The sequence below is a fragment of the Podarcis cretensis genome (assembly GCF_951804945.1).
Source record: "Podarcis cretensis genome assembly, chromosome: 13".
Lineage (NCBI taxonomy): Eukaryota > Metazoa > Chordata > Lepidosauria > Squamata > Lacertidae > Podarcis > Podarcis cretensis.
The window spans coordinates 51,051,076-51,078,540 of NC_137182.1; the positions used below are offsets into that span (position 1 = coordinate 51,051,076).

At 47.6% G+C, this 27,465-nt stretch overlaps 2 protein-coding genes and 2 long non-coding RNA genes across 5 annotated transcripts in view; 2 read left to right on the forward strand and 2 right to left on the reverse strand.

Moving 5' to 3' along the window:
• Positions 1–1,404, forward strand: part of RNF31 (ring finger protein 31) — a 41,804-nt gene extending 40,400 nt beyond the window's left edge. Inside the window, exon 22 of the mRNA XM_079952241.1 lies at positions 1,051–1,404. Coding sequence (XP_079808367.1) covers positions 1,051–1,104 — 54 coding nt within the window. The 3' untranslated portion in view covers positions 1,105–1,404. The remainder of the gene's footprint in view (positions 1–1,050) is intronic.
• LOC307202364 overlaps positions 1–27,465 on the reverse strand; it is a 237,422-nt gene that overhangs the window by 184,415 nt on the left and 25,542 nt on the right. The window lies entirely within an intron of this gene.
• LOC307202362 lies at positions 223–16,114 on the reverse strand. Its single transcript, XR_013832850.1, has 3 exons — positions 16,099–16,114; positions 1,014–1,191; positions 223–483 (listed from the first exon to the last, which is right to left on the reverse strand). It is a non-coding gene; the product is annotated as an uncharacterized lncRNA (long non-coding RNA).
• IRF9 (interferon regulatory factor 9) lies at positions 5,707–24,175 on the forward strand. Of its 2 annotated transcripts, none has more exons than XM_079952016.1 (9): positions 5,707–5,813; positions 12,386–12,575; positions 13,597–13,783; positions 15,162–15,292; positions 17,140–17,242; positions 18,537–18,617; positions 20,241–20,615; positions 22,467–22,579; positions 23,537–24,175. In XM_079952016.1, exons 2-9 carry the CDS (start codon positions 12,387–12,389, stop codon positions 23,642–23,644), a joined length of 1,287 nt encoding a protein of 428 aa, XP_079808142.1. In that variant the 5' UTR covers positions 5,707–5,813; position 12,386; the 3' UTR covers positions 23,645–24,175. The 2 variants fall into 2 exon arrangements, with proteins under 2 accessions (XP_079808142.1, XP_079808143.1); XM_079952017.1 differs by having other exon boundaries at positions 5,725–5,813; positions 12,323–12,575.

Sequence of the window (27,465 nt, forward strand, 5' to 3'; positions counted from 1 at the left end):
GGCGCTTCAGGTTAAGAACAGTTTCAGGTTAAGAACGGACCTCTGGAATGAATTAAGTACTTAACCCGAGGTACCACTGTATTAGAATTAACACACCCCCCAAAAAAAAAGAGTTGGAAAGGGACCTGGGGGTCATCTAGTCCAACCCGCTGCAGTGCAGAAATGTCAACAGGCAGGGAGTTCCAGCTGCCACACATGAAATCGATTTCTTACAAACGAGGAGCGGGTATTGTGTGGCACTTGCCGGTTCTGCAGATCGAAGCGGTTTAGTGGGAATATTGGGGTTCAGCAATCTCAGAGGGGAACCGGCCCCAAGTGGCTTTAGATACTAATCATGACACCATGAACTCGAACCCGGTACATCTAAAGCGCCAAAGGCCAAGGCAAAGAGCTTGGGCGCCAGCATAGGGTGAGCCCTGCGTCGCCAAGGTTCCAGACCCACCTCTGTGGGGAGGGAGCCCCACAACTTAGGGGCTCCTTTACCTTTTTTTTTTTTGTATAATAATTTTTATTAAGTTTTCCATTTAACAATCCAATCATATCACATTAATTATTCCAAATTATACCAATACATATCATAAAATCCAAATATTTTGCCAAATTATAAATTTTTGTTAGGGGTTCCCATGCTTTGAGTTCAGTAGGGTCCAATCATCTCAAATTTCTGCTGCTTTTAGTGTTCACCAGTCCCATCTTTCAATCTTCTTGTTGTTATCCTTTTTTCTTCTTAATAGCCTCTGAGTTGTTTCCACAGGCGAGTTAAAGTAAGCCAATATTATGCTTCTGTGTGAACTTTGTAAGGCTCTCCCTTTTGTTAAAGCTGGTGAGTCTTTTGTCTGCAATAAATGCTCACACGCTGATCCAAAAGTCCTCCTCGGGTGGCAGACGCCATGTTTCTCAGTTCCGATGAAATAAAATCTAGTCGTTTGCTCATTAATTTTCCCAGACAAGTTGCACCATAAATTAGCCTTTCCAGGGAAGAATTGCCAAGTCAAACTTAGAAGAGCCTTTACCTAACCTCCCCTCCCTTTTGTTTCCAACCTGCTACAGATTCTGATGGATCAGGAGCCTCTGGGGCCCCAAATCCCACGCCGAAGGAAGTAGGCGGCCTTCGCCGGCGCTGGGAGGAATCGGGAGGCGCACGGCTGCAGTCTGGCTCCCTTTTGGGGAGAGTTTGTCCGGAAAAGCCTCCTCGCAGGGCCGGGCAGGAGGAGCAATGTTAATATTTCTTAAAAGTCTTTTTATTTGGAGTTTACAAGGTGCCTTTCTCAACGTTGTCTTCCTCCTGCTCAGGGATGGGACCGGCTGCGTCTCATTGTGGTCCGAGACCCGACCCCTTCCCCTTCTTTCCTTCTCTCCCCCATCGCGACTCCAAATAAACCGTTCTGTGTTTTAAAAGAACAATCACAGTGTGACGCTCCTTTTTTTTTTTTGCGGATCCGGGCACTGCCCTTCTCAGTCCCATCCTTAATGCTTTCCCAGTTCCCGTAGTTTATGTACCGTATTTTTTGCTCTATAAGACTCACTTTTTCCTCCTAAAAAGTAAGGGGAAATGTGTGCGTCTTATGGAGCAAATGCAGGCTGCACAGCTATCCCAGAAGCCAGAACAGCAAGAGGTTCTGGCTTCTGAGATTCAGAATATTTTTTTTCTTGTTTTCTTCCTCCAAAAACTAGGTGCGTCTTATGGTCTGTATTTACTATTCCTTTAGAGCAGCACATCCAACTCCCAAAAGATAGCAATCTACTCACAGTATTCAAATCCTGGCTGTGATCTACCCATTGTCCTTGCCAGGCAAACTTGTTGAGCTGTTTTGGGGGGAGGCAAAGTTGTTGAGCTGATTTTCTTGCTTAATAAAGTTTATTAAAACAATAGTAATCTTAAAATACACACAAAACAAACATACAGTACAAGCATTCTATAAGAAAAAAAGAACTTAATTACATACAGAATAAAAAATAGTAAAAGAAAAGAAACTCTCGACTAAACCCATTGTACTATTTTGCATTCAATTTTTTTTAATACAGTTTCTAATTAATATTTTCTATATCTTAGTTTAAACTTTTTCTAACACTTCCTTTTTTTAAGGGGAACCAAAGTTGTTGAGGTGTTTTTTTTTCATTTCTTGGGACGATTGCTCAGGATCGCCCCGCAATCGACCAGTAGATCGTGATCGACCTGTTGGACATGCCTGGTTTATAGCATTTGTACATCGCTCTTCGGCCAAAACAAGGCTCCCAAAGCATAGCTGTCAATGTTTCCCTTTTTTAAAGGGAAATTCCTTTATTCCAAATAGGATTCCTCGCAAGGAAAGGGAGAAGTTGACAGCTATGTCCCAGAGCAGCTTACGCACAGTCAGTTGAGACAAGAGGGTCCCTGAAAATCTGAGAAACCACGGCACACAAGGAAAAACGGACAGGGAGGGAAGAGGAAAACAAATCAAACTTGGTCCCCGATTCTTAAAACAACCATTCTTATAAAGGGTAGCCGACACAGTTCAGGGACGGGAGGCGCCTGACGGAACTGGTCTGTCTCTCCCTCTGAGACAGCAACTGATTTTCAGAAGCACTGTCTCTGACAGGGGAGGTATATTTCACTATTTATTGGCCCCCGACGCTTGAGGAAGCTCCGTCCTGTGTTTCTAGAGGGTCGGTTTGGTATTTGGCAGGAGGGTCTCTTAAGAACAGGGCAGTCTCGGGTGGGAAACGGTCTCATTCTGGTTGCCGCACTTCAATAAGGATATTACAGAGCTAGGAAGGGTTCAGATATCACAGAGCTGGGAATGGGAATGGTACAGAGCTATGAATTGATCCTAAGGGCTGGAAGCGGCTTCTCCCTGAGGAAAGATGATAACATTTGGCACTTTTAGCTAAAGCTAAACACGTTCCCCCCCCCCCATTTTTTTATTGATTTCCCACATTTTTCACACAAGAAAAAGCAAAAACAAACAAAGCACACAACAAAGACAATAAACTAAACACACAAAAAATTATTACTTCAAATACCTAAATCTCTTAACATTGTTAAAAGCTATGTTAAACAATGTTAAAATCTAAATACATTTAAGGCACATGGCTCCCCCCCCCAAAAAAAAAAAATTGTGGGAACTGTCGTTTGCCCCTCACAGAGCTACAATTCCCAGCACCCATATCGAACTAGACTTCCCAGGATTCTTTGGTGGAAGTTACATGCTTTCAATGTACAGTATGTACGGAGGAAAGGTGCATTTAAGGGGAGGGGGGACATGACAGAGGGATATAAAATTTGGTGCAGTGAAAGGGGCTAGAGAGATATTTTTCTCTCATAGTTTTGATATTCAGTGGGGTCATCCAGTGAAGATCAATGTTGGAAGAGTAAAGGGAGACAAAAAGCAGAACTTATTCACACACACACAAATCTACAGGTGACACTCGAAAAATTAGAGTATCGTGGAAAATTTCATTTATTTCAGTAATTCAGCTTAAAAGGTTAAACTAATATGTGAGATAGACTCATGACATGCAAAGCGAGATATGTCAAGCCTTTATTTGTTATAATTGTGATAATCATGGCGTACGGCTAATGAAAACCCCCAAATTAGCAATCTCAGAAAATTAGAATATTAAATGAAATCAGCAAAAGAAGGATTGCAAATAGAGCAATATTGGACCTCTGAGAAGTAGAAGCATGCATATGTACTCAGTACTTGGTTTGGGCCCCTTTTGCATCAATTACTTTTCCACGATATTCTAATTTTCCGAGTTTCACCTGTACACACACGACATTAACTGGTGCAATTCCCTACCACAAGCTGTTGGGGTGGCCACTAACTTTGGCCGCAAGACATTCAAAGCAATGTTAAACAACATTAAAGAACTATGGATCCCGCCCCCCACAGAATCCTGGGATCTGCAGGCGGTGAAGGTCCTGTGTGAGTGCCTGGAGGCTGTTGGAGGATGGATGGCGGCTAACAGATTGAGGTTGAATCCTGACAAGACAGAAGTACTGTTTTGGGGGGACAGGGGGTGGGCGGATATGGGGGATTCCCTGGTCCTGAATGGGGCAACTGTGCCCCTGAAGGACCAGGTGCGCAGCCTGGGAGTCATTTTGGACTCACTGCTGTCCATGGAGGTGCAGGTCAATTCTGTGTCCAGGGCAGCTGTCTACCAGCTCCATCTGGTACGCAGGATGAGACCCTACCTGCCCGTGGACTGTGTCGCCAGAGGGGTGCATGCTCTGGTTATCTCCTGCTTGGACTACTGCAATGCGCTCTATGTGGGGCTACCTTTGAAGGTGACCCGGAAACTACAATTAATCCAGAATGTGGCAGCTAGACTGTTGACTGGGGGCGGCCGCCAGGACCACATAACACTGGTCTTGAAAGACCTACATTGGCTCCCAGTACGTTTCCGAGCACAATTCAAAGTGTTGGTGCTGACCTTTAAAGCCCTAAACAGCCTCGGTCCTGTATACCTGAAGGAGCATCTCCACCCCCATCGTTCAGCCCGGACACTGAGGTCCAGCGCCGAGGGCCTTCTGGCGGTTCCCTCACTGCGAGAAGCCAAGTTACAGGGAACCAGGCAGAGGGCCTTCTCGGTAGTGGCGCCCGCCCTGTGGAACACCCTTCCAGCAGATGTGAAGGAAATAAGCAGCTATCCTATCTTTAAAAGACATCTGAAGGCAGCCCTGTTTAGGGAAGTTTTAAATATTTAATGCTGTATTGTTTTTAAGACTTGATTGGGAGCCGCCCAGAGTGGCTGGGGAAACTCAGCCAGATGGGCAGGGTAAAGTAAAAGGTAAAGGTACCCCTGCCCGTACGGGCCAGTCTTGACAGACTCTGGGGTTGTGCGCCCATCTCACTTAAGAGGCCGAGGGCCAGCGCTGTCCGGAGACACTTCCGGGTCACGTGGCCAGCGTGACATCGCTGCTCTGGCGAGCCAGAGCCGCACACGGAAACGGCGTTTACCTTCCCGCTGGTAAGCGGTCCCTATTTATCTACTTGCACCCAGAGGTGCTTTCGAACTGCTAGGTTGGCAGGCGCTGGGACCGAGCAGCGGGAGCGCACCCCGCCGCAGGGATTCGAACCGCCGACCTTTCGATCGGCAAGTCCTAGGCGCTGAGGCTTTAACCCACAGCGCCACCTGCGTCCCTTAGATGGGCAGGGTACAAATAAATAATAATAATAATAATAAATATTATTATTTAATAATAATAATAATAATAATAATAATAATAAAATATTATTATTTAATAATAATAATAATAATAATAATAATAATAATAATTATCCACCGCCATGCATTTGAAACAGATCTCTCCCCCCCGCCCCAATAATCCTGGGAGCTGTAGTTTGTCAGAAGTGCTGAGGATCCTAACTGGGTGGGGTGAACTATAGTTCCCACACAATTTATTCACTTTTCTGGAACATGGGGAGGCATTTGCTGTAAGGGTGCTTTTAAAATTTGAGGGTGTGCATGCTCTCTCTCTCATGGATCTCTCCGTCTCTCGATAAATAGAGATCTCTCCCAGTGATCAACGTCACGAAACTGTATCTGCTTTCCCCGTTTATTTTGGCAGCGGCGGAGCCTGAAACCGGATCGCCCTCCTCTCTGCTGCCCCCTGGAGGCCGGAGAGGAGGAGGAGGCGGTCACGTGATTTACGGGAAAAGAAGCGGAGCCGGGAGAAATGGGCGAGGGAGGGCGGGGCAGAAGGAAAGGGGGCGTGGCGAAGCCCAGAGGGGGCGTGGCGAAGTCCAGCTCAGCTGGAAGGCAAAAGCGCTGCTCGGGGTGTTTTGCGAAGAGGAATTCGCTGCAGGAGGGAGACTTGGAGATCAGAGGTGGGACATATATATATATATATCACCTTATATATATATATAAAAAATAACATATATATAAAAAATAACATTTTCCTTTCCTTTATCATTCAACTTTCCTGCCTTACTTTTCTCCTGCCGCCTCCCCGAGCGCGTTTACTCGGGAGTAAGCCCCCGTTGAGTCCAGTGGGGCTTTACTCCCGTGCAAAAGTGCTGGCGGAGGATCGCAGCCTTCCTCGCTACTCCGCTGCTGCAGATAAGAGTTTTTTTGCAGCACCTCAAAGTGCTTTATATAATAACCATTATTCTTGCTATTATTGTTACGGATCGTGCCGTAATCCGGGCGTTGGAGCCGATTTGATTTGATTTGATTATTTGCCTTACTTTCAAGGAGGCCCATTGCAATCGACGGGGCTTAACGGGAGCCGTGGCCAACTTTTAAGTTCCGAGGGAGGCGAGTAATTGCCTTTACTGAGCAATCCTGCGCGCCGCTGTTAATTGCGTTCAGCGAAGCTTTCTGGGCAAGGGAAGGCCCTTGTGGTCCTTATGGTGTTGGAAGAATCTCTTTGTTATTAAAACCATTGTTTTTATTAACAAAACCAACCAAGGAAGAATAAGGAAAAAGAGAGGGGGGAAAGAAGGGATAATAGAGAAGGACACCCTCTTCTGTCAGCCCAGTCTCTTAATCTCAGGGTGCAGAGTTCGAGTGCTACTTTGGGCAAAATATTCCTGCACTGCCGGGGGTTGGACTAGATGACCCCTGGGTTCCCTTCCAACTCTATGATTCTGTGAAAAGGCAATAAATAGCCAGCGATCCATCTGTCTTAATTTAAACATGTTGTCGCACGCCACCCCAGTCTCTGCGCGGTGCAAGAATCCGGGGGTTCCAGGTACACATATATATACAACTTGAGCCTACGATGGAGGGGTTCACAGCACTGGCGGATCCCAGAGGATCTTGCTTCAACAGCCTTGGATCCCAGCAGAGATCAGGCATCTCTCTCTCTCTCTCTCTCTCTCTCTCTCAGCTGGCCAGCTGCCTTCTGGCACCACTCTGGCTTTTGCCTTTCTAAGTAACAGAGAGTTGAGAGAGGGGGACCAATCCGTTCGCCCTGTGGCACAGAGCCACTTCCTTTGTTCCCTTAAGGCGCCATACTTAAGCAGGCCCTTACCCAGAACCCCCCCCCCAGCTATTCCAGCCATTGAATCCTTGCCGGATCCAGGAATAAGGAGGGACTCGGGCTACCCCCCCCCCCAAAAAAACCCCTCACAACAATAAAATTCAATATATGCCATTCAGATGTTCAGACGGCTACCTGCACAAAATGGCCGTTTGGAAGGAATCTGTAATGCGGCACGACTTCAGACTGTCGCGCAAGAAGGTGATGCATGTTGGAAGATTCTTTGATGTCCTCGCTTTAACACGGTTTCCCTTTTCTTTTCCACGTTTGCACCCCACCTTTCCTGCTAGAAGCTGAAGGTGGTTCACGTGGTCCTCCTCTCCCTCCTCCCTTTTGCCCTTACAACGCCCCTGCGAGGTAGTTTAGGCTAAGAGGCGGCGACTGGCTCCACTGAGCTCCATGTCTGAGGGAAGATTTCAACTTTGGTCTCCCAGGCCTTAGTCTGACGTTCAAACCATTGCACCACCCTGCCTTTAGTTTCCTGTTTTTATCTCTCTCATGCTAACTCCTTCCTTCTCTCTTTCCTTTTTAATGCGCGCAACTTGTTTCTTTCCTGTAATACTAATAGGCTTTAGTCTTTTATTTTCCTTGGCTGTTTCGTCCTTCCCCTGGGGGGTGCATTTCCTATGTCTCTCGTTCTCCCCGGCTACAGAAAGCAGATTAAAAAAACCAAAGCATTAAAGAGGCCTAAAGTGGTGCGAGATTATTATTAAATGGTGCGTGCGTGCGCGTACACCTGGGGGACAGGATGGCGGTGGTGTAATCACAGATCCCGAAGGATCTGGTATTGTCCGCATTATCCGAGCAAACTTTTGTAGATTTGCAGACTGGTCCTACGCTAGTCTAGGGACGTGGGTGGCGCTGTGGGTTAAACCACAGAGCCTAGGACTTGCCGATCAGAAGGTCGGCGGTTCAAATCCCCGTGACGGCGTGAGCTCCCGTTGCTCAGTCCCTGATCCTGCCAAACTAGCAGTTCGAAAGCACGTCAAAGTGTAAGTAGATAAATAGGTACCGCTCCGGCGGGAAGGTAAACGGCGTTTCCGTGCGCTGCTCTGGTTCGCCAGAAGTGGCTTAGTCATGCTGGCCACATGACCCGGAAGCTGTACGTTGGCTCCCTCGGCCAGTAAAGCGAGATGAGCGTCGCAACCCTAGAGTCGGCCACGACTGGACCTAATGGTCAGGGGTCCCTTTACCTGTACCTTTACCTACGCTGGTCTACTCTGAAGCAAGCCCCTTTGAAGACGAATCAGGGAGCTGCTTTGATTGCCATGGGAATCTCTAATTTTAGGGAGGCGAAAGATCCAAAAGCATCTGGAGTACTGCAGTTTGAGGAGCGCAGCGTTGTAGATTTAGGCAGAATCACCAGATCCCAAAATATGCACAGCTGTTGCTGTGAGGGAAAATAGCACTATTTATACCTCTCTCTGACACTAGGAAAACACAATATTGTTATGCCTATTTACAAATGGACAGGTTGAGCCTAGATGGGACGCACACAGTTTAAACGTTCCCAGATGCTCATCCTTCTGGCATCCAGGGACAAAGTGAAAAGGTTGCAGTTCAGAAGTACAGTGGTACCTCAGGTTAAGTACTTAATTCGTTCCGGAGGTCTGTTCTTAACCTGAAACTGTTCTTAACCTGAAGCACCACTTTAGCTAGTGGGGCCTCCTGCTGTTGCCGTGCTGCCGGAGCACAATTTCTGTTCTCATCCTGAAGCAAAGTTCTTAACCTGAAGCACTATATCTGGGTTAGCGGAGTCTGTAACCTGAAGCATATGTAACCTGAGGTACCACTGTAGTAGCACCTGCCTTGCATGCAGAAGAAGGTCCTGGGTTCGAGAAACGCCCTGCCTGAAGCCCTGTAGAGACGTTTCTGCCAGTCAGTGTAGGGTGTAGGCAGAAATTCTGAGCCAGGTAGACAACCGATCTGACCCAGTATAGGACAGCTTCCTAGATTTCGATGTTTACAATCCCCTCTCTCAGTCTGCCTCAAGCCGCCTTCACAATTCACCCTCCCAGCCGCCTGGATCACATCATCCTTTAGCTTGGGGCGTTGGCGGTGAGAGTTTCGGCGATTTCCCAGCCTCCTAGGAGGCCAGCTATCGACAGCAACCAGTCAGCCTCCCTTAGGGCAGTAGCAAACTGGGCGAGTGTGCCAGAATTATTATTAAGGCGGTTGCCAGGATCCATTTACTTTCCCCTTTCTGCTATCGTCCCGCCTTGCAGCTATATTTCATTCTGCAATTTGACGTTGTTAATGTAATAAAGAAAAGGTTTGTTTCCCACCTGACGGACACGCTTTCTTTTCCAGAAGCCACACACGATAAGACGATAATTGCAAATAGTCTGTGCAGTGTAAGGGAAGCTGTTTTGGAGTGTGTGTGCCTCTTAAGTGTTTCTGAGATGTTTCCCAACTTATGGAGGACTACAGGAAAGCAGTCTTGTTCAGAGTGAGGCCCTTGGGTTCTAGTCCAACCAGCGGCAAGGCCCCATCAGCCCCAGCGAGCGTGGCCAACGGTGCAAGGATCATGGGAGTTGTAGTACAGCAACATCCAGAGCAGCCTTTCTCAACCTGGGGGTCCCAGATGTTGTTGAACTACAACTCCCATCACCTCTAGCGAGCAAGGCCAGAGCTCAGGGATGATGGGAGTTGTAGTCTAACAAAATGTGGCTGGACTACAACTCCCATCCCCTCTAGCTAGCAAGGCCAGAGCTCAGGGATGATGGGAGTTGTAGTCTAACAAAATGTGGCTGGACTACAACTCCCATCTACAACTCCCATCCCCTCTAGCTAGCAAGGCCAGAGCTCAGGGATGATGGGAGTTGTAGTCTAACAACATCTGGTTGGACTACAACTCCCATCTACAACTCCCATCCCCTCTAGCTAGCGAGGCCAGAGCTCAGGGATGATGGGAGTTGTAGTCTAACAACATGTGGCTGGACTACAACTCCCATCTACAACTCCCATCGCCTCTAGCTAGCGAGGCCAGAGCTCAGGGATGATGGGAGTTGTAGTCTAACAACATCTGGTTGGACTACAACTCCCATCTACAACTTCCATCCCCTCTAGCTAGCGAGGCCAGAGCTCAGGGATGATGGGAGTTGTAGTCTAACAACATCTGGTTGGACTACAACTCCCATCTACAACTCCCATTCCCCTCTAGCTAGCGAGGCCAGAGCTCAGGGATGATGGGAGTTGTATTCCAACCCACAGGCTGAGAACCGAGGGTCAGAGGCCACGTCTGAGATGTTCCTTCGCTGCCCAGATCTTCAGCTATGGAACTGACCCTTCGCCATTTTTTCCTTTCTCTCTTCTGCTTTTACAGATGCCCTTTTTCCCCAAACAGGCATCTCCTCTTCGAAAGCTCACAGAAGCCTTTTTAAATTTTATTTTGAACAATCAGACTTCCTTGTAGCAGAAGTTTGCACCCGTTGGTTTTTGTCCCACCCCACCCCCCATTCAAAATGACACAAAACAGTACGAGCAAAAACCATGGGTGTCAGTCAATGGGCACAAAAGCGGTTTCGGTATTACAAGTGTAGCCACGCAGCCGGAAAGAGTTGTCGGCTGCAGGGGGCCGGGGCCCTTACAGAGTTAACGCACAAAGTAAATACGAAACAATAGGCCTCGAAAGTGTCTTTGTGGGTTTGCCACATATCGCATTACAGTGTTGTGTGGGTTTGTCAGCCAAGACCAAGTGCCAATTGTTTTGTACGAGCCTCGATTCTTGTGCTCCGTTCCCAGAGCTCTTCGCAGAGCTACAATTCCCGGTGCCCTCAGCAAACTACAGTTCCCGTGATTCTCTTTTTTGGGTGTGGGATCCTTTGTGCGGCGTGTACACAGCCTGCATCCCCCCAAATTACTTTTGGCAAGAGCCAGCTTTATTTTATTTTTTTCCAAAAAATTTATTGGTTTTCACAATATTATAAACAAACAAACAAACACACAAGACAAACAAACATAAATCATAGCCTTATTGAAAATTACACTTAGTAACTTTGTTAAATGACTTCCTCGCTTCCCCTTGGTTGAATTTCATTGCATGTCCTTTTAACGGTTTTCCAAATCCCAATTCTTATGAAATTTAACTTAAACATTAACAGCCTTAAATCTTCACCTTATGGAATTAAACATATTAATTCATCACTTAACATAAATAAAATCCTAAGCCAATTAAGTACAGTGGTGCCCCACAAGACGAACGCCTCGCAAGACGGAAAACCCGCTAGACGAAAGGGTTTTCCGTTTTGGAGGCGCTTCGCAAAACGAATTTCCCTATGGGCTTGCTTCGCAAGACGAAAATGTCTTGCGAGTTCCTGTGGGTTTTTCCCCCCTTTTTCCCCCTTTTCCTAAGCCGCTAAGCCGCTTATCAGCTGATCCGCTGATAAGCCGCTTAACAGCTGATCGCTAAAAGCCGCTAAACCGCTAATAGCGCTAATCCGCTAAGCTGTCAATGGGCTTGCTTCGCAAGACGAAAAAACCGCTATACGAAGAGACTCACGGAACGGATTAATTTCGTTTTGCGGGGCACCACTGTATCTGCAAGCTATTTTCAGTTAATTCAACTAAATAATCATTAAATTTATTCCACTCTTCCTGATACTCATGATACTTTAGGCCTGCTCATCTTGCTGGTACAAGGTACTGTACCTTCTTCCGTAAAGGCCATTTTCCGAATTTCAAAATGGTGCCATTAAGAGCGGCAGATTAAAGTAGGTGGGTGGGACTTGCGATATTGGCAGGCGGCTGCTCCACCCACTAGCCAAAGCCAGGTCCACAGTGGTGGGACCCAATAAGGATTCCAAAAGATCCCCCAACCCAGGCTTCCTCAGCCTCGGCCCTCCAGATGTTTTGTGACTACAATTCCCATCATCCCTGACCACTGGTCCTGCTAGCTAGGGATCATGGGAGTTGTAGGCCAAAAACATCTGGAGGGCCAAGGTTGAGGAAGCCCGTCCCAACCCATGGGTAGGCAAACTAAGGCCTGGGGGCCGGATCCGGCCCATTCGCCTTCTAAATCTGGCCCGCGGACGGTTCGGGAATCAGCGTGTTTTTACATGAGTAGAATGTGTGCTTTTATTTAAAATGCATCTCTGGGTTATTTGTGGGGCCTGCCTGGTGTTTTTACATGAGTAGAATGTGTGCTTTTATTTAAAATGCATCTCTGGGTTTTTGTGGGGCATAGGAATTCGTTCATTTTTTTTCCTTCAAAATATAGTCCGGCCCCCCACAAGGTCTGAGGGACAGCGGACCGGCCCCCTGCTGAAAAAGTTTGCTGCCCCCTGCCCCAACCCTTTAATTTTTTCCAAACGAAGTATCATAATTAGACTCTCTCTTCACACCTTCCAGGCGATCCCTCCTCCCCACCTGTGGCTGATCTCTGTATTCCGTCTCCCCCCCCCCCCCGTCAAGGATGGCGACGTCTCGGCGTGGGGTTCGAAGGACGCGCAAGCTGCGCCAGTGGACCGTGGAGCAGGTGGAAAGCGGTCAGTTCCCGGGGGTGGTCTGGGACGACCCTCCCCACAAGACCATGTTCCGCATCCCGTGGAAACACGCGGGGAAGCAGGAATTCCGGCACGAGGAGGACGCCGGCTTTTTCAAGGTACTGTTACTGCGTTTCGGCGGGTTGAGCTGGATGACCTTTGGGGGTCCCTCCCTGTCCTGCAGCTCTGGGATTCTGGCACCCACGGGAGCGGGGGAGCATTAGTGGGATAAGCAGACTTGCCGGCAATGTGAAGATTGTTCAGAAGCGTTTGCGGCGTTCTGCCTCCCCTTCTTCCTGGTTCATTTGTCAATCTATTTATTGATTTTGTGCATAGCTGTCAACCGTCCCTTATTTGGCAGGAAACTCCCTTATCCCAGCGCCATGTCCCGCTGCTGTCCCTTATTGATGATTTCCCTTAAATTTCCCGGGTTTCAAAGGAAGCAGCTCCTCTCCCTCCCTCTCTCCCTGCCGGCCAGGGAGGAGGGAGGCTCCAACTGTGTTGCTCAGCTGCGTTGCTCACCCAATAAGGAGTCTAAGAACGACTGAGGGGGTGGAGCTTGCATGCCTTGTGCCGATCAAATCGGCCACATTGCCTGGGGACTCGCCTTTGCTCAGTGCTTCCCAGCGGAGAGGTGACGGTGGTTTTCCTTGCTGCATCCCATTTGCTGGGCTGCTGCGCTGTGGGAACCACCGCTTGAGGCTTCGTTTGGCTGCTGGCTGGGCTTTCTGCCTTTGGCTCGGAGGGGCTCAGAACTTGAACATACCTGTGCCCGCAAAATCCCTTATTTTGGCTGCTGATCCCTTATTCTGGAGGCTGTTGGTCCCTTATAAATTATTATTATTTATTATTATTATTATGATTATTATTATTTTCAAATCTGTAATTTGACAGCTATGGCCAAAGCACTGCAAAATATCACGCTTCTGAGTCGCCGTTCTCGCCGAGGTTGCAAAGCTATGTCCTGCCTGCTCTGTTTCGGACTGCGATGGGGCGTGCTCCCGTCATGGCGGGGGTTGGGGGGGAATCCCCGCAGGTAGAAAAGCAGTATCTCAGGGAAAAGTCTGGGCTGCAGAGGAGCGTTGTGGTTGAGATGCAGTTGCAAGGAGGCTTGACCCTGTGTCTCTGTCTCTTCCCCAGGCCTGGGCCATCTTTAAAGGAAAGTACAGGCCGGGCGAGCCCCTTGTCCCTGCCACATGGAAGACGCGCATTCGCTGCGCTTTCTCCAAGAGCCCCGAGTTCGAGGAGGTGCCGGAACGCTCCAAGCTGGGAACCGCAGAGCCCTACAAGGTGTACCGCCTGGTCCCGTTGCCTGAGCAGGGCCTTGGTAAGGACATTGGCCTCCATTCCCCCCACGTCCTTGAAGTTCCTATACTCCTGCGCCCCAAAAAACTGTGTTTCCCTGTGAGGTAATGTGAGGGGGCGCCCCATATAAGCCCACCTTTTCTCAGAGGAAGGAAATTCATACGCCATCTAAAGTGGGGGTCCCTCCCCACCGGAGAGGTTTAACAACCGAACCCTCTTCCCAGGGAACGATGGGAGTTCTAGCACTCTGAGGGGAATGGGGGTCCCCTTGTCAGCATCGCCCTTGAGCCAGTGCCACCAACTGGACTCATCCACTTCAGCCCTGACTGAGCCAGGCGAGCTGGGGTAGCACTTCCAGAGACCACCTTCTGGACAGGAACAGGTCAAAGTGCTGTGGACTCACAGCTTAGAGTTGTGAGCACTGGATTCACTCCAACAAGAAGACAGTCGTCGCACAGCAGAGTATAGCGGAGTATAAACGACTCGGAGAGCAGCTCTGTAGAATATCTTCTTTATTCTATCTACAACTATAATACACAACTATATACAGAGCTAAATGAGGTCTAAACGAAAATGCTGAACTGCACTAAGTGTCTGCAGCTGCTCTTAGCAGCAACCTTATCTATACACACGATCTCTCTCTAACACTCAGTCTCTCTCTCTCTTTGATGTGAGGCTGGAGCGGAATAAGTAGAGAGCAGAAACCGCCCCTCCTCTCTGGAGAATCAGCAGAGAACATCAGCAGATTCTTGGATATGGGAGGGGTGAAATCTCCCAACCCCTAAGAATTCTCAGCAGCTTTATCGAACTACAGTTCCCCACAGGGTGGATTAACTTATTAACCCTCACAATAATTTCATTATTATCTGTCTGTGTATTTCCAATAGTATAACCAGATCAGTGATTTTTGATGTAACTGTAAAAACTACAGTGATGCTCCGCAAGACGAATGCCTCGCAAGACGGAAAACCCACTAGACGAAAGGGTTTTCCGTTTTGGAGGTGCTTCGCAAAACGAATTTCCCTATGGGCTTGCTTCGCAAGACGAAAATGTCTTTCGAGTTCCTGCGGGGTTTTTTCCCTCCCCCCCCTTTTCCTAAGCCCTAAGCCGCTTATCAGCTGATCCGCTAAAAGCCGCTAAACCGCTAATAGCGCTAATCCGCTAAAATGTCAATGGGCTTGCTTCGCAAGACGAAAAAACCGCTATACGAAGAGCCTCATGGAACGGATTAATTTCGTCTTGCGAGGCACAACTGTACTCTGGAAATTTATTATTCCAAAAATGAAACATTCATCTGGTTGTAAATATTAAGATGATAACGGCAAGAATGAGTCTTTCTGTGGGGAAAAAAAAAGACTTAAGTCAAGTCTTACTGACTAGTGATTTAAATCGATTTCAAGGGACCCAGCCCAAACCAAGAAAGACAAAAGCGCCCAGGCCAGAATCTTCCTGCGGATCCTCAGAGAAGGAGAATGGCGATCCTGATAGCAGCCTCTCTCAGCCTCCAGCCGCCATCTGCAGCTTGAAGATGGTGAGTGCCAAAGGAGCGAAAGGATGAGAAGCAATAGGAACGCTGGAATCTGGAGATGCCGCCAGGATTCGAACGCGGAACATGTCGCATGCAGAGTAGAGGCTCTGTGCTCCAAACTGCAGACCTTGCCCCCCAAAAAGTGGTTCGCAGTGGTTACAAGCGGAAGGGAACAAAACGCCATGAACACAATAAAATATTGCATATCAAAATCTTTTCCTTTTTTTTAAACCCACATTGCAGAAATTCTGTCATTTAGAATAATGCAGTCAATGAGAATATCAAAGTAAGCCTAGGCAAATGAAGGAATTTCCATTCGAAGTTTAAAACCTCCCAAATCTGTTTCTGGAGGGTTTCGATGGGGGATTAGTGCCACAACCCCCCCCCCCAAATTGCCTCCCAGAGGTTTGTACCCCTCAGACTTCCAGCAGGGTCTCCTCTGATCAATTTCCCCCCTCCGCCATTTCCACTGAAGCAAAATCTCATTATTTTTATTTTTAACTTCCTGGCTACTATCCCACTCTCCTCCATTTGCAATCTTCACACACACCCTTTAATTCCCCTATTCTCTTAGGCGAGCCTTTGCCAACTTGCAATTCCCATAAGCCCCGGCCAGCACTTTGAGCGCAAGATCATAGAATTATAGAGTGGGATGGGGACCCACAAGGGTCATCCAGCCCAACCCCAGCCACGCAGGAATCATTTGTACCACGTGGGGCTCATACCCATGACCCTGAGATCAAAAAAGCCCTGTGCTCTGCTGACGGAGCTATCCCAGGAGATATGAAAAGATTAGATGTGACAGGAACATCGGAAGCAGGCCTTTATAATATGTATTAGCAATATTTCGGAAAAGAGGACTGGAAACTCCTGCGTTGATATAGGGATAGACGGAATATATATATATATATATATATATATATATATATATACACACACACACACACACACACACACACACACACATACACAGAGGCGGCTAGATTATAGACCCCCCCCCCCCGCGTTCTGCACCCCCCTGCTTGAAGCAAATTGTGGTATTAGTGGAGTGCTTGGGTCTGTATTAAAAAGGACAGAGGAACAATACAGTGGTACCTTGGTTCTCAAACAACTTGGAACCCAAACACTGCAAATCCGGAAGTAAGTGTTCCAGTTTGCGAACTTTTTTGGGAAGCCGTACATGCTCTGTTTTGAGTGCCATTCTTCTGTTTTGAGTGTTACACTTAGGTCTGTCTGTTTTTGCTATTTATTTTGTCTTTTTGTTTTTGCGGCTCTTTTTGTTCTGTTTTTGTGACTGTGTGGAACCCAGTTCAGATACTGACTGATTGATTGTGTGACTGCAGTACAGTGGTACCTCGGGTTACATACGCTTCAGGTTACAGACGCTTCAGGTTACAGACTCCTCTAACTCAGAAATAGTACCTCGGGTTAAGAACTTTGCTTCAGGATGAGAACAGAAATCGTGTGGCGGCAGCAGGAGGCCCCATTAGCTAAAGTGGTGCTTCAGGGTAAGAATAGTTTCAGGTTAAGAACGGACCTCCGGAACGAATTAAGTACTTAACCCGAGGTACCACTGTACATTGATTATTACTTTCATTTTATGGATCAATGGTCTCGTTCGTTAGTGAAATTCATGTTAAATGGCTGTTTTAGGGGTTGTTTTTAAAAGTCTGGAACGGATTAATCTGTTTTGCATTTCTTTCTATGGAAAGCACACCTTGGTTTTGGAACGCTTTGGTTTTGGAACGGACTTCCGGAACGGATTAAGTTTGAGAACCAAGGTACTACTGTATACTACAGTGTGGCGTGTGTGTATGAACACACCCTAATATCTCTTCTTCCCCCTCCAGGAATCCAGCTCCATGTTTGAAGCCATCGCTAGCCAGGCCCCAAACACATTTGCCGCTTTGGTCATCCCAAAGGGGGAGAAGGAACCTGAGTCCATGGAGTCAGGTGGGGCAATTCGCATTTCCCTCTATTTTGTGGCTCTGATCGCGGTGCGAGGAGATCCCCATTTCTCTCCCTGTTCACCCACACAGGGGCACATCCCCCTTGTTTCCCGCCCCCTGCCAGGAAGTGATCTGTGCTTAACAAAACATCGCAGAACAGGAGATATCTTCCGATCTCCTTCCTGGAAAATAATAAATGTTCGCTCGAACCGAGAGAAGACGTTTGGCCTCTCGCTCCGTGGAAAGAAAACAGTGTGCCGAAATGTTTGATGCACCAAAGAAGCCTGCATTTAATGCAAAGTTTGTACCACTTTAAACAGCTTCCCCCGGAGAATTCTGGGAGCTGTAGTTTGTTCAGGGTGCTCACAGAGCTACAGTTCCCAAAGTCCCCTGGGGGAGAGGAATTGAGTTTAATAGATATCACCCTTCCCAGCTCCTGGCAACAGAAATTATGGAATAGGGCTTACAGATTGGCTTACTTTCCCCCTCCTTTCCCTGGTCTTCTTGCAAATTAATTGCAGACACTCCAGAAAGGCAGGCAATGGATTATGGCACTATTTGTTCATTTCTAAGGTACTAGTCCTCATCACTGCTGTCTTAATTCCAGGTGCGTACGGGGAACTGGCTGTGGTATACATCTGATTACAGGCATTCTCTTCCTCGTTAACATTCTACTTTTTCCAAATATTTCCACCACCCCTCACATTTTTATTAAATGTTGCAGTTTCAACAAAGCTTGCTTCTCTCTCAAATTTGAAAATGCTAAAAAAAAACACACAAAAACACACAAGCAAGCAATAATCAGAGCAGGTATGAAGGAATATATAATCTTGGGGAAATACGTGATATCAAGTACTGTAGAGGAACTGTTGTGTGCTGTCAAGGTACTAAGACCATTATAATTTTAAACCTTTTTCCCCTCCTTGTTCATAAAAACCCACAGGCGAAGAAGTGCTAGCCATTTTCCTTTGTTCGTAAAAATAACAAATAATGCCACATTTGCCAAAAGCAAACGATTTCTACATAATCTTAAACATGTGTCCATTTCTCAAGTAATTCCATCTCCCAGTCCTTGCGGTACAAGGAATCTGTAGTTATTCCAGGCCCCCAAATAGACTCTGCCGTTGATTCCAGAAAAATGTGCCAACTGGGGGCCATTGAACGCTCCCATCCCCGTGGTGTGGGCATCTCGGCATGGGAAAGACCATTTTTGAGTTAATGTCTTAGGAAATGATTCCTTTATTCTGTGGAAAGGCTGGTTCCTCATTTCCTCTCCCTTTTCTGCTTCTCCACACTAGCGCTGGCTGTGAATGAGATTGCTGCTTTCCACCAGAAGCCAGAACCTGACCAAGCTGTGCCCATTTCAGAGACTGTTAGAGGTGAGATGACGGAAGCTGGTGTCTTAGCTGTGCAGCTGCCTTGGAAAGGGTCTATAAAGAAGGCACAGGGCTCTGTTCTTGTAATAATCACATTGTATGCAATATCAGCCTGCTCCTTCAATTCCCTGTACTTTTAAAAATGTTGATAATTGTTTTTTAAAATGATATTCTGCTGCAGCAGCCCTGGAGTCGCTGCTAAGAGACAACAGAGCAGCCTTTCTCAACCTGTGGGTCCCCAGATGTTGTTGAACTACAACTCCCATCACCCCTAGCTAACAAGGCCAGAGCTCAGGGATGATGGGAGTTGTAGTCCAACAACATCTGGGGACCCACAGGTTGAGAACCACTGCAATATACTTCCAGGCATGGCCAAACCTGGCCCTCCAGATGTTTTGGGACTACAACTCCCATCATCCCTACCTAACGGGACCAGTGGTCAGGGATGATGAAAATTGTGGTCCCAAAACATCTGGAGGGCCGAGTTTGGCCATGCTTGCGACGGTCTCTGAATCTAAGCGATAAATAATACTTTACTTCAGTGTGTCAGAGGTTAACTCCTCCTGCTTTTATTGGAGGCGGGGCTATGCAAATGATGTTGTGGGCAGTCCCCTTCAGTGGGATGAGTACTGTTTTGGGGGGACAGGGGACGGGCGGGTGTGGAGGACTCCCTAGTCCTGAATGGGGTAACTGTGCCCCCAAAGGACCAGGTGTGCAGCCTGGGAGTCATTTTGGACTCACTGCTGTCCATGGAGGCACAGGTCAATTCTGTGTCCAGGGCAGCTGTCTACCAGCTCCATCTGGTACGCAGGATGAGACCCTCCCTGCCTGCAGACTGTCTGGCCAGAGTGATGCATGCTCTAGTTATCTCCCACTTGGACTTCTGCAATGCACTCTACATGGGGCTACCTTTGAAGGTGACCCGGAAACTGCAACTAATCCAGAATGCGACAGCCGGACTGGTGACTGGGAGCGGCTGGCGAGACCACATAACACCGGTCCTGAAAGACCTACATTGGCTCCCAGGATGTTTCCGAGCACAATTCAAAGTGTTGGTGCTGACCTTTAAAGCCCTAAACGGCCTCGGTCCAGTATACCTGAAGGAGCATCTCCACCCCCATCGTTCAGCCCGGACACTGAGGTCCAGCTCCGAGGGTCTTCTGGCGGTTCCCTCCCTGTGAGAAACGAGGTTAGAGGGAAGCAGACAGAGGGCCTTCTCGGTGGTGCCGCCCGCCCTGTGGAACGCCCTCCCGTCAGGTGTCAAGGAAACAAGCAATTATCTTACTTTTAGAAGATATCTGAAGGCAGCCCTATTTAGGGAAGCTTTTAATATTTGATGTTTTATCGTGTTTTTAATATTCTATTGGGAGACGCCCAGAGTGGCTGGGGAAACCCAACCAGATGGGCGGGGTATAAATATTATTATTATTATTATTAATATTATTATTATCCTCTTACAGATTCTACCCTCACACAAACAGGCCGGGAAAGGCCCTGGGGATATTATGCAGACTGACACCCCACCAAAAAACCCTATAACAGCTCTCATAATCCTTATTATTCGTACACATCGTGTCCAGAGAGGCAGTAGCTGACCCTCTCATTTTCCTTCTTCTCGTCTCCCAGGCAGTCCAGGGAACTTCTTCGTCATCCTGTCCGTCTCCTACGGCGGCAAGGAGGTTCTGAAAGAATTGGTGCCGGAGGGAGAGTTCCTGGTCACTTCCGCCGCAGCCCCTCTGGGAACGTCCATCAACAACATGCTCCGGGTCGTGCTGCCGCCCGCCTCCAGTCTCGAGGACGCCCAGAAGGAGGCCGACGTCCGCCGGCTGCTGAAGGACCTGGAGAAGGGCGTCATGGCGGCCAGCAACTCGGAGGGGATTTTCGTTCAGTGCCGGGGCCGAGCCAGCATCTTCTTGCGTGATCCGGGGGCCACCCAGCCCCACCGGAAGCTGCCCAGCAACGCCTTCCTTCAGCTGTTCAGCACCAAGGCATTTAAGTCAGGTGAGGCTGAGTCAAAGGCGGTTGGCAAGAAGGCCACAGCGGGTGTTGCCATGTTGCAGCCATAGCTGTCAAGCGTCCCTTATTTGGCGGGAAAGTCCCTTATCCCAGCGCCGTGTCCCGCTGCTGTCCCTTATTGATGATGTCCCTTAAATTTCCCAGGTTTTAAAGGAAGCAGCTCCTCTCCCTCTCTCCCTGCCGGCCAGGGAGGAGGGAGACTCCAGCTGTGTTGCTTGGCTGCGTTGCTCACCCAATAAGGAGTCTGTTGATTTTAAAATCTGTAAGTTGACAGCTATGGCTGAATTTCACCCCTAAAGGCGCACTCCTCTGTCGTCTCCCGAGATATATGGAGCACCTTCTGCAAGAGCAGAGGTGGGGAAGCCATGTCCCTCCAGGAGCCGTGGGTCTCCAGACCCCATCAGCCCCAGGGAGATGGGGGTCAGGTGTGCTGCAACCATAGCTGTCAACTTACAGATTTGAAAGTAAGGGACCAGCAGCCTCAAAAATAAGGGATCAGAAGCCAAAATAAGGGATTTTGCGGCCACAGGTATGTTCAACTTCTGAGCCCCTCCGAGCCAAAGGCAGAAAGTCCAGCCAGCAGCCAAACGAAGCCTCAAGCGGTGGTTCCCACAGCGCAGCAACCCGGCAAAGGCGATGCAGCAAGGAAAACCACCGTCCCCTCTCCGCTGGGAAGCGCTGAGCAAAGGCGAGTCCCCAGGCAACGCGGCCGATTTGATTGGCACAAGGCATGCAAGCTCCACCCCCTCCGTCGTTCTTAGACTCCTTATTGGGTGAGCAACGCAGCCAAGCAACACAGTTGGAGCCTCCCTCCTCCCTGGCCGGCAGGGAGGGAGGGAGAGGAGCTGCTTCCTTTGAAACCCGGGAAATTTAAGGGACATCATCAATAAGGGACTGCAGCGGGATACGGCGCTGGGATAAGGGAGTTTCCCACCAAATAAGGGATGGTTGACAGCTATGGGGTGAAGTCAAACTGTTGGAGAGTCACAGCGCCTGCTGTGGCCGTAGAGGCCGATACGGGGAGACATGTTTTGTTGCAGCTGGGGCAGAGGAAGGTGTCAGGTTGTGCTGCGGCAGCAGATGCACCCCGGCGTTTCTTCTCCTCCCGGGGTCATTCCTCCTCTGGTCACTGCTGTATGGATGCACGACCTGACAGCCTGTCTCCAGGCCCGGTGGTCGTCTGCAAGGGGTACCTGAAGGAGCATCTCCACCCCTATCGTTCAGCCCGGACACTGAGGTCCAGCTCTGAGGGCCTTCTGGTGGTTCCCTCACTGCAAGAAGTGAAGTTACAGGGAACCAGGCAGAGGGCCTTCCCGGTGGTGGCGCCCACCCTGTGGAACGCCCTGCCATCAGATGTCCAGGAGATAAGCAACTACCTGACTTTTAGAAAACATCTGATAATTGAGACATAGATATAGCTATATCTGAACTTTCATGCATATCAGTTAATATCTTGACCCTCCTCCATGAGAATAACTGTTTACATGGCCGTTTTCATATGTTGTGAAGGCTGAAATTTCAATTCAGTGGGGCCAAAACACAATCCATCCTGTATATTTAAGTATCTGTCTACGGTCGCCTCCTTGTTATCAGAGGCCCATAATCCACATTCCTTTGTAAGAAAATTAGAAATAACGCAAAACTATTTTTGCAGGCAAAAAAGGAAATCAAATTTTTTTGGGGGGGTGACAAGAAATTTTCCACACCGGGTACTGCCTGACCTTCCTACGCCTCTGGCCGCAGGATGTCTATTGCCGTATTCATTTGACAAAGCCCGATTTGGTTCTGGTACTTCCCGCTGTATCATGCTGCTCTCTTTTCATTTTCCGCCAACAGCACTGCAAGAATACTCCCTGGGCCGTGGGCCTAAGCCTGAGCACCAAGTCACTCTCTGTGTCGGGGAGGAATTGGGGCAGGACTGCGTGGACAGCAAGAGAATCGTCATTCAGGTGAGATTTATTAAGACGGACGTGCATTGTTCAGTTCAAAGTGTTGGTGCTGACCTTTAAAGCCCTAAACAGCCTCGGTCCTGTATACCTGAAGGAGCGTCTCCACCCCCATCGTTCAGCCTGGACACTGAGATCCAGCGCCGAGGGCCTTCTGGCGGTTCCCTCATTGCTAGAAGTGAGGTTACAGGGAACCAGACAGAGGGCCTTCTCGGTGGTGGCACCCGCCCTGTGGAACGCCCTCCCTTCAGATGTGAAGGAAATAAGCAGCTATCTTCTCTTTAAAAGACATCTGAAGGCAGCCCTGTTTAGGGAGGTTTTTAATATTTAATGCTGTATTGTTTTTAACACTCGATTGTGAGCCGCCCAGAGTGGCTGGGGAAACCCAGACAGATGGGCGGGGTATAAATAATAAATTATTATTATTATTATTATTATTATTATTAGTTGGGAAGAAGCCTGCCAAGGGTGGAGACACAAGACATGCCATGCAGAGAATGTAAGAAATAAATGCATTTTGGGCCAACAATGCTAGGGAGAAGGGCAGAAACACATTGCGAGTGCAGGTGAGGGGGCACCGGACGCCGAAGTAAACCTATTTATTCTGTCAGTTTTCTAAGCGTTGAGGGCAGAGGTGCATTCTGCGTAGCGCATGGGGAAATCACAGCAGAGACGCAAGCTGGGTAGATGGAACAGACGTGCGTTTTGGTGTCTGGGAGGTGGATAAGTCATATTTCGAGGAAATGACAGCATGGGTAGTAGGCAGAATTTGGAGCGGAACAGCATTCAGGACCAGCGTGCCCAGTCGATCGTGGCGCAAGACGTGTTGGGAAACGGTGGCGGGTTTTTAGACGCGAGTGATGGGAAGGACGCTGGTCCAAACGGTGAGCGGCCTATGCCGTCGTTCAAAATTTCTGGAGTCATTTCAGTGGTTGCTTTCCCCCTCTTCTCCGCTCACAGATGGAGCAGATATTTGCAACGGCTGCAGTCTCTCCTCCCGTGGTACAAGCAGCTGCTCCCCAGGTCCTCTTGGTCGTTTCGGAGGCCTCCGGGGCACCTGAATGCTGAGATGGCAAAGAAATCACCTGTCCTGTCCTCTGATTTTGGGGGCTGCTGACCTGCTTGTGGTACAGACCCATCCAGGGTCTTGGAAAAGTTCATCGGAGCGGCGCTTCCTACTTCCTGCCTTATTCTCTCGGGCGGGACTTCCTACTTTACTCATTCCTGCACTTCGGAACAACTTCTACCTGTGAACTTGGCATTATGTAGAAAAAGTGTGAAACACTAGAGCAGAAACCCTGGTGGGAATTATTTCCTGGTGATATCCTGAGATGAGAGCGAGCGCTTTTCCTCTCCTAATTAGCAGCGATAAGCTCCTCCTCCTCCTTTTCCCAGCTGAGGAATGGCTGGGAAGTAATACAAAACCTTGTGGGGAAAAAACCCTTTTTTTTTTTGCCTCCCTCATTCCTGTGCCTACTGAGCTCATGCCTTCTTGCACTTTATTAGTATCTAGGAAAATGTGTGCTTAGACTGTCTTTCATGCTTGCTGTGTGGATCTGAAAATATTTGTTTAAATAATAAAGTTTTATTGGAAATGGACGCTGGAATCTGGTGTGGGAGTTTTGAATCATGTGGCAGAGAATCCCACAGATTTCACGTTTTGTGAGGTAGTGTTTTTTTCTTTATTTTTTGTCTGCTTTAATCCTGAATCTCAGAGAATCCTGACCTATAAGGATGCTATAGGCACCTTAAAAAGCCATTTTATCCAGAATGCAACCAGAGAGGGGCCCCCTAGACAGATTCCATTGTGTTCTCAAGTAACACATCCCAGGGAACACTCTCATAGGCATCAATTAAGCATTTTCCTTTCACTGAATTGAACTCTGCAGCCTTTTTACCAAAATTCAAAAACGATAATGGAAATGCACTTAAAACAAACAGAATCCTTGGGGTTTCTTCTTTCTATCTCTTGCTTTTCAATATTGATCTGGGCGTTTACTGCTTTGAGTTTTCAAAATGTGCATGCCAGGAACCAGCGGAAGTGGTTAATTTTGTTTCTGAAATGGTTCTCTCTCCCCCCCCCCCATTTGTTCCTCTCTTTTACTATGTTCTTGTCATTTTTTATATGCTGTCTCTGTTGGAAATACGAGGAGAGGTGCTTTACAAAAAGAGAGACCATCCTCTTCTCCAGCTGTAGTTACTCTATTGAGACCTTGAAGTTTTCATAATAGGAAGTGAAAGTGAAGTTTTCACAATGGGAAGTTAATTCAGTTCCCACATCAAAAAGCAAATACCTACCCCAAGATCCATGCCCAAATTGACCAGTTACACCCCCTAGTCCTAATAATCCTTTACTTGGAACCACATTTCATTCAGCTTGGTCAGATTCTATGTAAAGGGCTCCCTAAAAAATGAGTATGGTTCTGTGTTACGTAACTCTGGCGCTGGTCTCTTCTAAGCCTCCCATGTGGTTGATGAGTCACCATTATTTTGCCTGTGGTTTCCCTGAACCGATACTCTGCTTGCTTGCTGATTCATGCATGTGTGCTCATCAGTCATCAACAGCTGCAAAAGCTGTTCAGAGGGAATAATCAGTTTACTCTTGAAATAAAAAAAATTAAGGTCATATATATATATATATATATATATATATATATATATGTTCATAAATGTACCAAGCAAACATGTACATAAATATATATACCACATGTCTGAAGCACCGCAGGAAAACGGCTGTGAAACCATTTTGACTCCCAAACTGACCAAATGATTTCTCTGCAAGGTCAAGGAAAATGGAAAAGCCTCCCCATGGTCTTTTCATTCACAAATCCTGTCTTAAGGGTATGTCTGTGTATGAATAGGGTGATGTAGGTATGATGCGTCTGGGGGTGGTCTTGGATTCCAGGGCTGGCAATTTAAAATGTCTATATAAGGGTGGGCACACCTCCTGCTGCGTGTGAAGGGGAAACCCTGTTGCAACAGTTCAATAAAGATCAGGCATACTAGTTGCTTTGCTTCTCAATAATCTCTGGTCGGCCTCTGTTATTTTCTCCAACCGATGGAGAACCTACAAAGGACTCTATAAAAGCTCTTGTGTCCCCCATAAGGGAATAAGGGCAGATTTTCGTTTATTACACTCTCTTTTTTTTAAATAATTTTTTATTGAAATTTAAAAGGTTACATGAATAGAAAAAAATAACAGCAGAAAAAACACCCAATTAGCCCAAAAAAGACAGCATAACAATACATTAAAAAGTCCCATCAAAAAAAGAGAAAAACATAAAAAAGAAAACAGACAAAAAAGAAAAAAAGATGCACACAGTCAAAAAAAAAAAAAGAAAGAAAAGGAACAAATCAAACTTTTACATAACTTACTTTCTTTAGCTTATTTCCTTGACCTCCTCACACCTCCCCTCTTTGTATTCTAATTCAGTTAGATATTTCAGCAAATCCTTCACCTTTGTTTTTATCCTAATAATTTATCTTTATATACTATAATTTAACATTCTCTTCTTTTATTCTCTTCGTTTATTACACTCTCGTTGCTACCCCAGGCTTCCAGTGTTTTGTGTCTCCCATCATTTAAAAACAAAACAAAAAAAACACAATTGGGATCGTAATGGCGTCAGCGGTTTTTGTTTCAGCTAAGAACTCTGCTGGATCAAGACCAAAAGCCTATCTATTCTGGCATCCTGTTCTTCATAGTGCCCAAGTGAGAAGTCTGCTGTATTTCTTATTTATCTGGGGTATTTTCATCCCATTTTAATTTAAGATGGTAACAGCAGCCACGAAATTAAAAGACGCCTGCTCCTTGGGAGAAAGGCGATGGCAAACCTAGACAGCATCTTAAAAAGCAGAGACATCACCTTGCCAACAAAGGTCCGTATAGTCAAAGCCATGGTTTTCCCAGTAGTGATGTATGGAAGTGAGAGCTGGACCATAAAGAAGGCTGATCGCCCAAGAATGGATGCTTTTGAATTTTGGTGCTGGAGGAGACTCTTGAGAGTCCCATGGACTGCAAGAAGATCAAACCTCTCCATTCTGAAGGAAATCAGCCCTGAGTGCTCACTGGAAGGACAGATCCTGAAGCTGAGACTCCAAGACTTTGGCCACCTCATGAGCAGAGAAGACTCCCTGGAAAAGACCCTGATGTTGGGAAAGATGGAGGGTGCAAGGAGAAGGGGACGCCGGAGGACGAGATGGTGGGACAGTGTTCTCAAAGCTACAAACATGAGTCTGACCAAACTGCAGGAGGCAGTGGAAGACAGGAGGGCCTGGCGTGCTCTGGTCCAGGGGGTCACGAAGAGGCGGACATGACTAAACGACTCAACAACATTTTCATCCCATTAAAGGCTTGCACAACATACAGTCGCTTAAAAGCATAACCCAAAAGGCAAGGCACAAAAGGAAAACAGGATGAGGAGGGAATTGTAGAGTTGGAAGGGTCCCTGTGGGTCATCTAGTCCAACCCCCTAAAATGCAGGAAGGAGGGGAGGGGAAGAACCAGTTCCTAAAGTTATAAACAGGTCTGTATGATGGACAAGCACTTTCGGGAGAGGATTTGCTCTCAGCTGCAGTTTTTTCGTTTTTTGGCAAGGCCAGGAGTGCAGTGCAAAAAGCCGCCTGGCCAATTAGAACAATCTGTACGTAAAAACCTGAAACCCAGTTTGCTTATTTCCTCCTCCCTCTCAATCCATATTCCTTTTAGATGGTAACCCTGAGCAGCCTTTAAACAGTAATCTGAAGCTGCTCTTTTTTTCCATTACCCTTTTTTCCCATTATGAGGCTTTGCCCTCGGGTGGGAAAAATATCGCGCCTGGGAAAGGGAAGTGGGAGTCAACAGAAGACACTCAAGGAATCGTTTCGGAGAAAAGGCTTTTATTTCTACC

Excerpts from the sequence above, each read along its gene's own strand:
- IRF9 (XM_079952016.1), top strand. The coding sequence starts at position 12,387 with ATGGCGACGTCTCGGCGTGGGGTTCGAAGGACGCGCAAGCTGCGCCAG. Across the intron at positions 15,293-17,139 it reads CCATCTGCAGCTTGAAGATG|GAATCCAGCTCCATGTTTGA; the intron begins GTGAGTGCCAAA and ends TTCCCCCTCCAG. Across the intron at positions 20,616-22,466 it reads CACCAAGGCATTTAAGTCAG|CACTGCAAGAATACTCCCTG; the intron begins GTGAGGCTGAGT and ends TTCCGCCAACAG.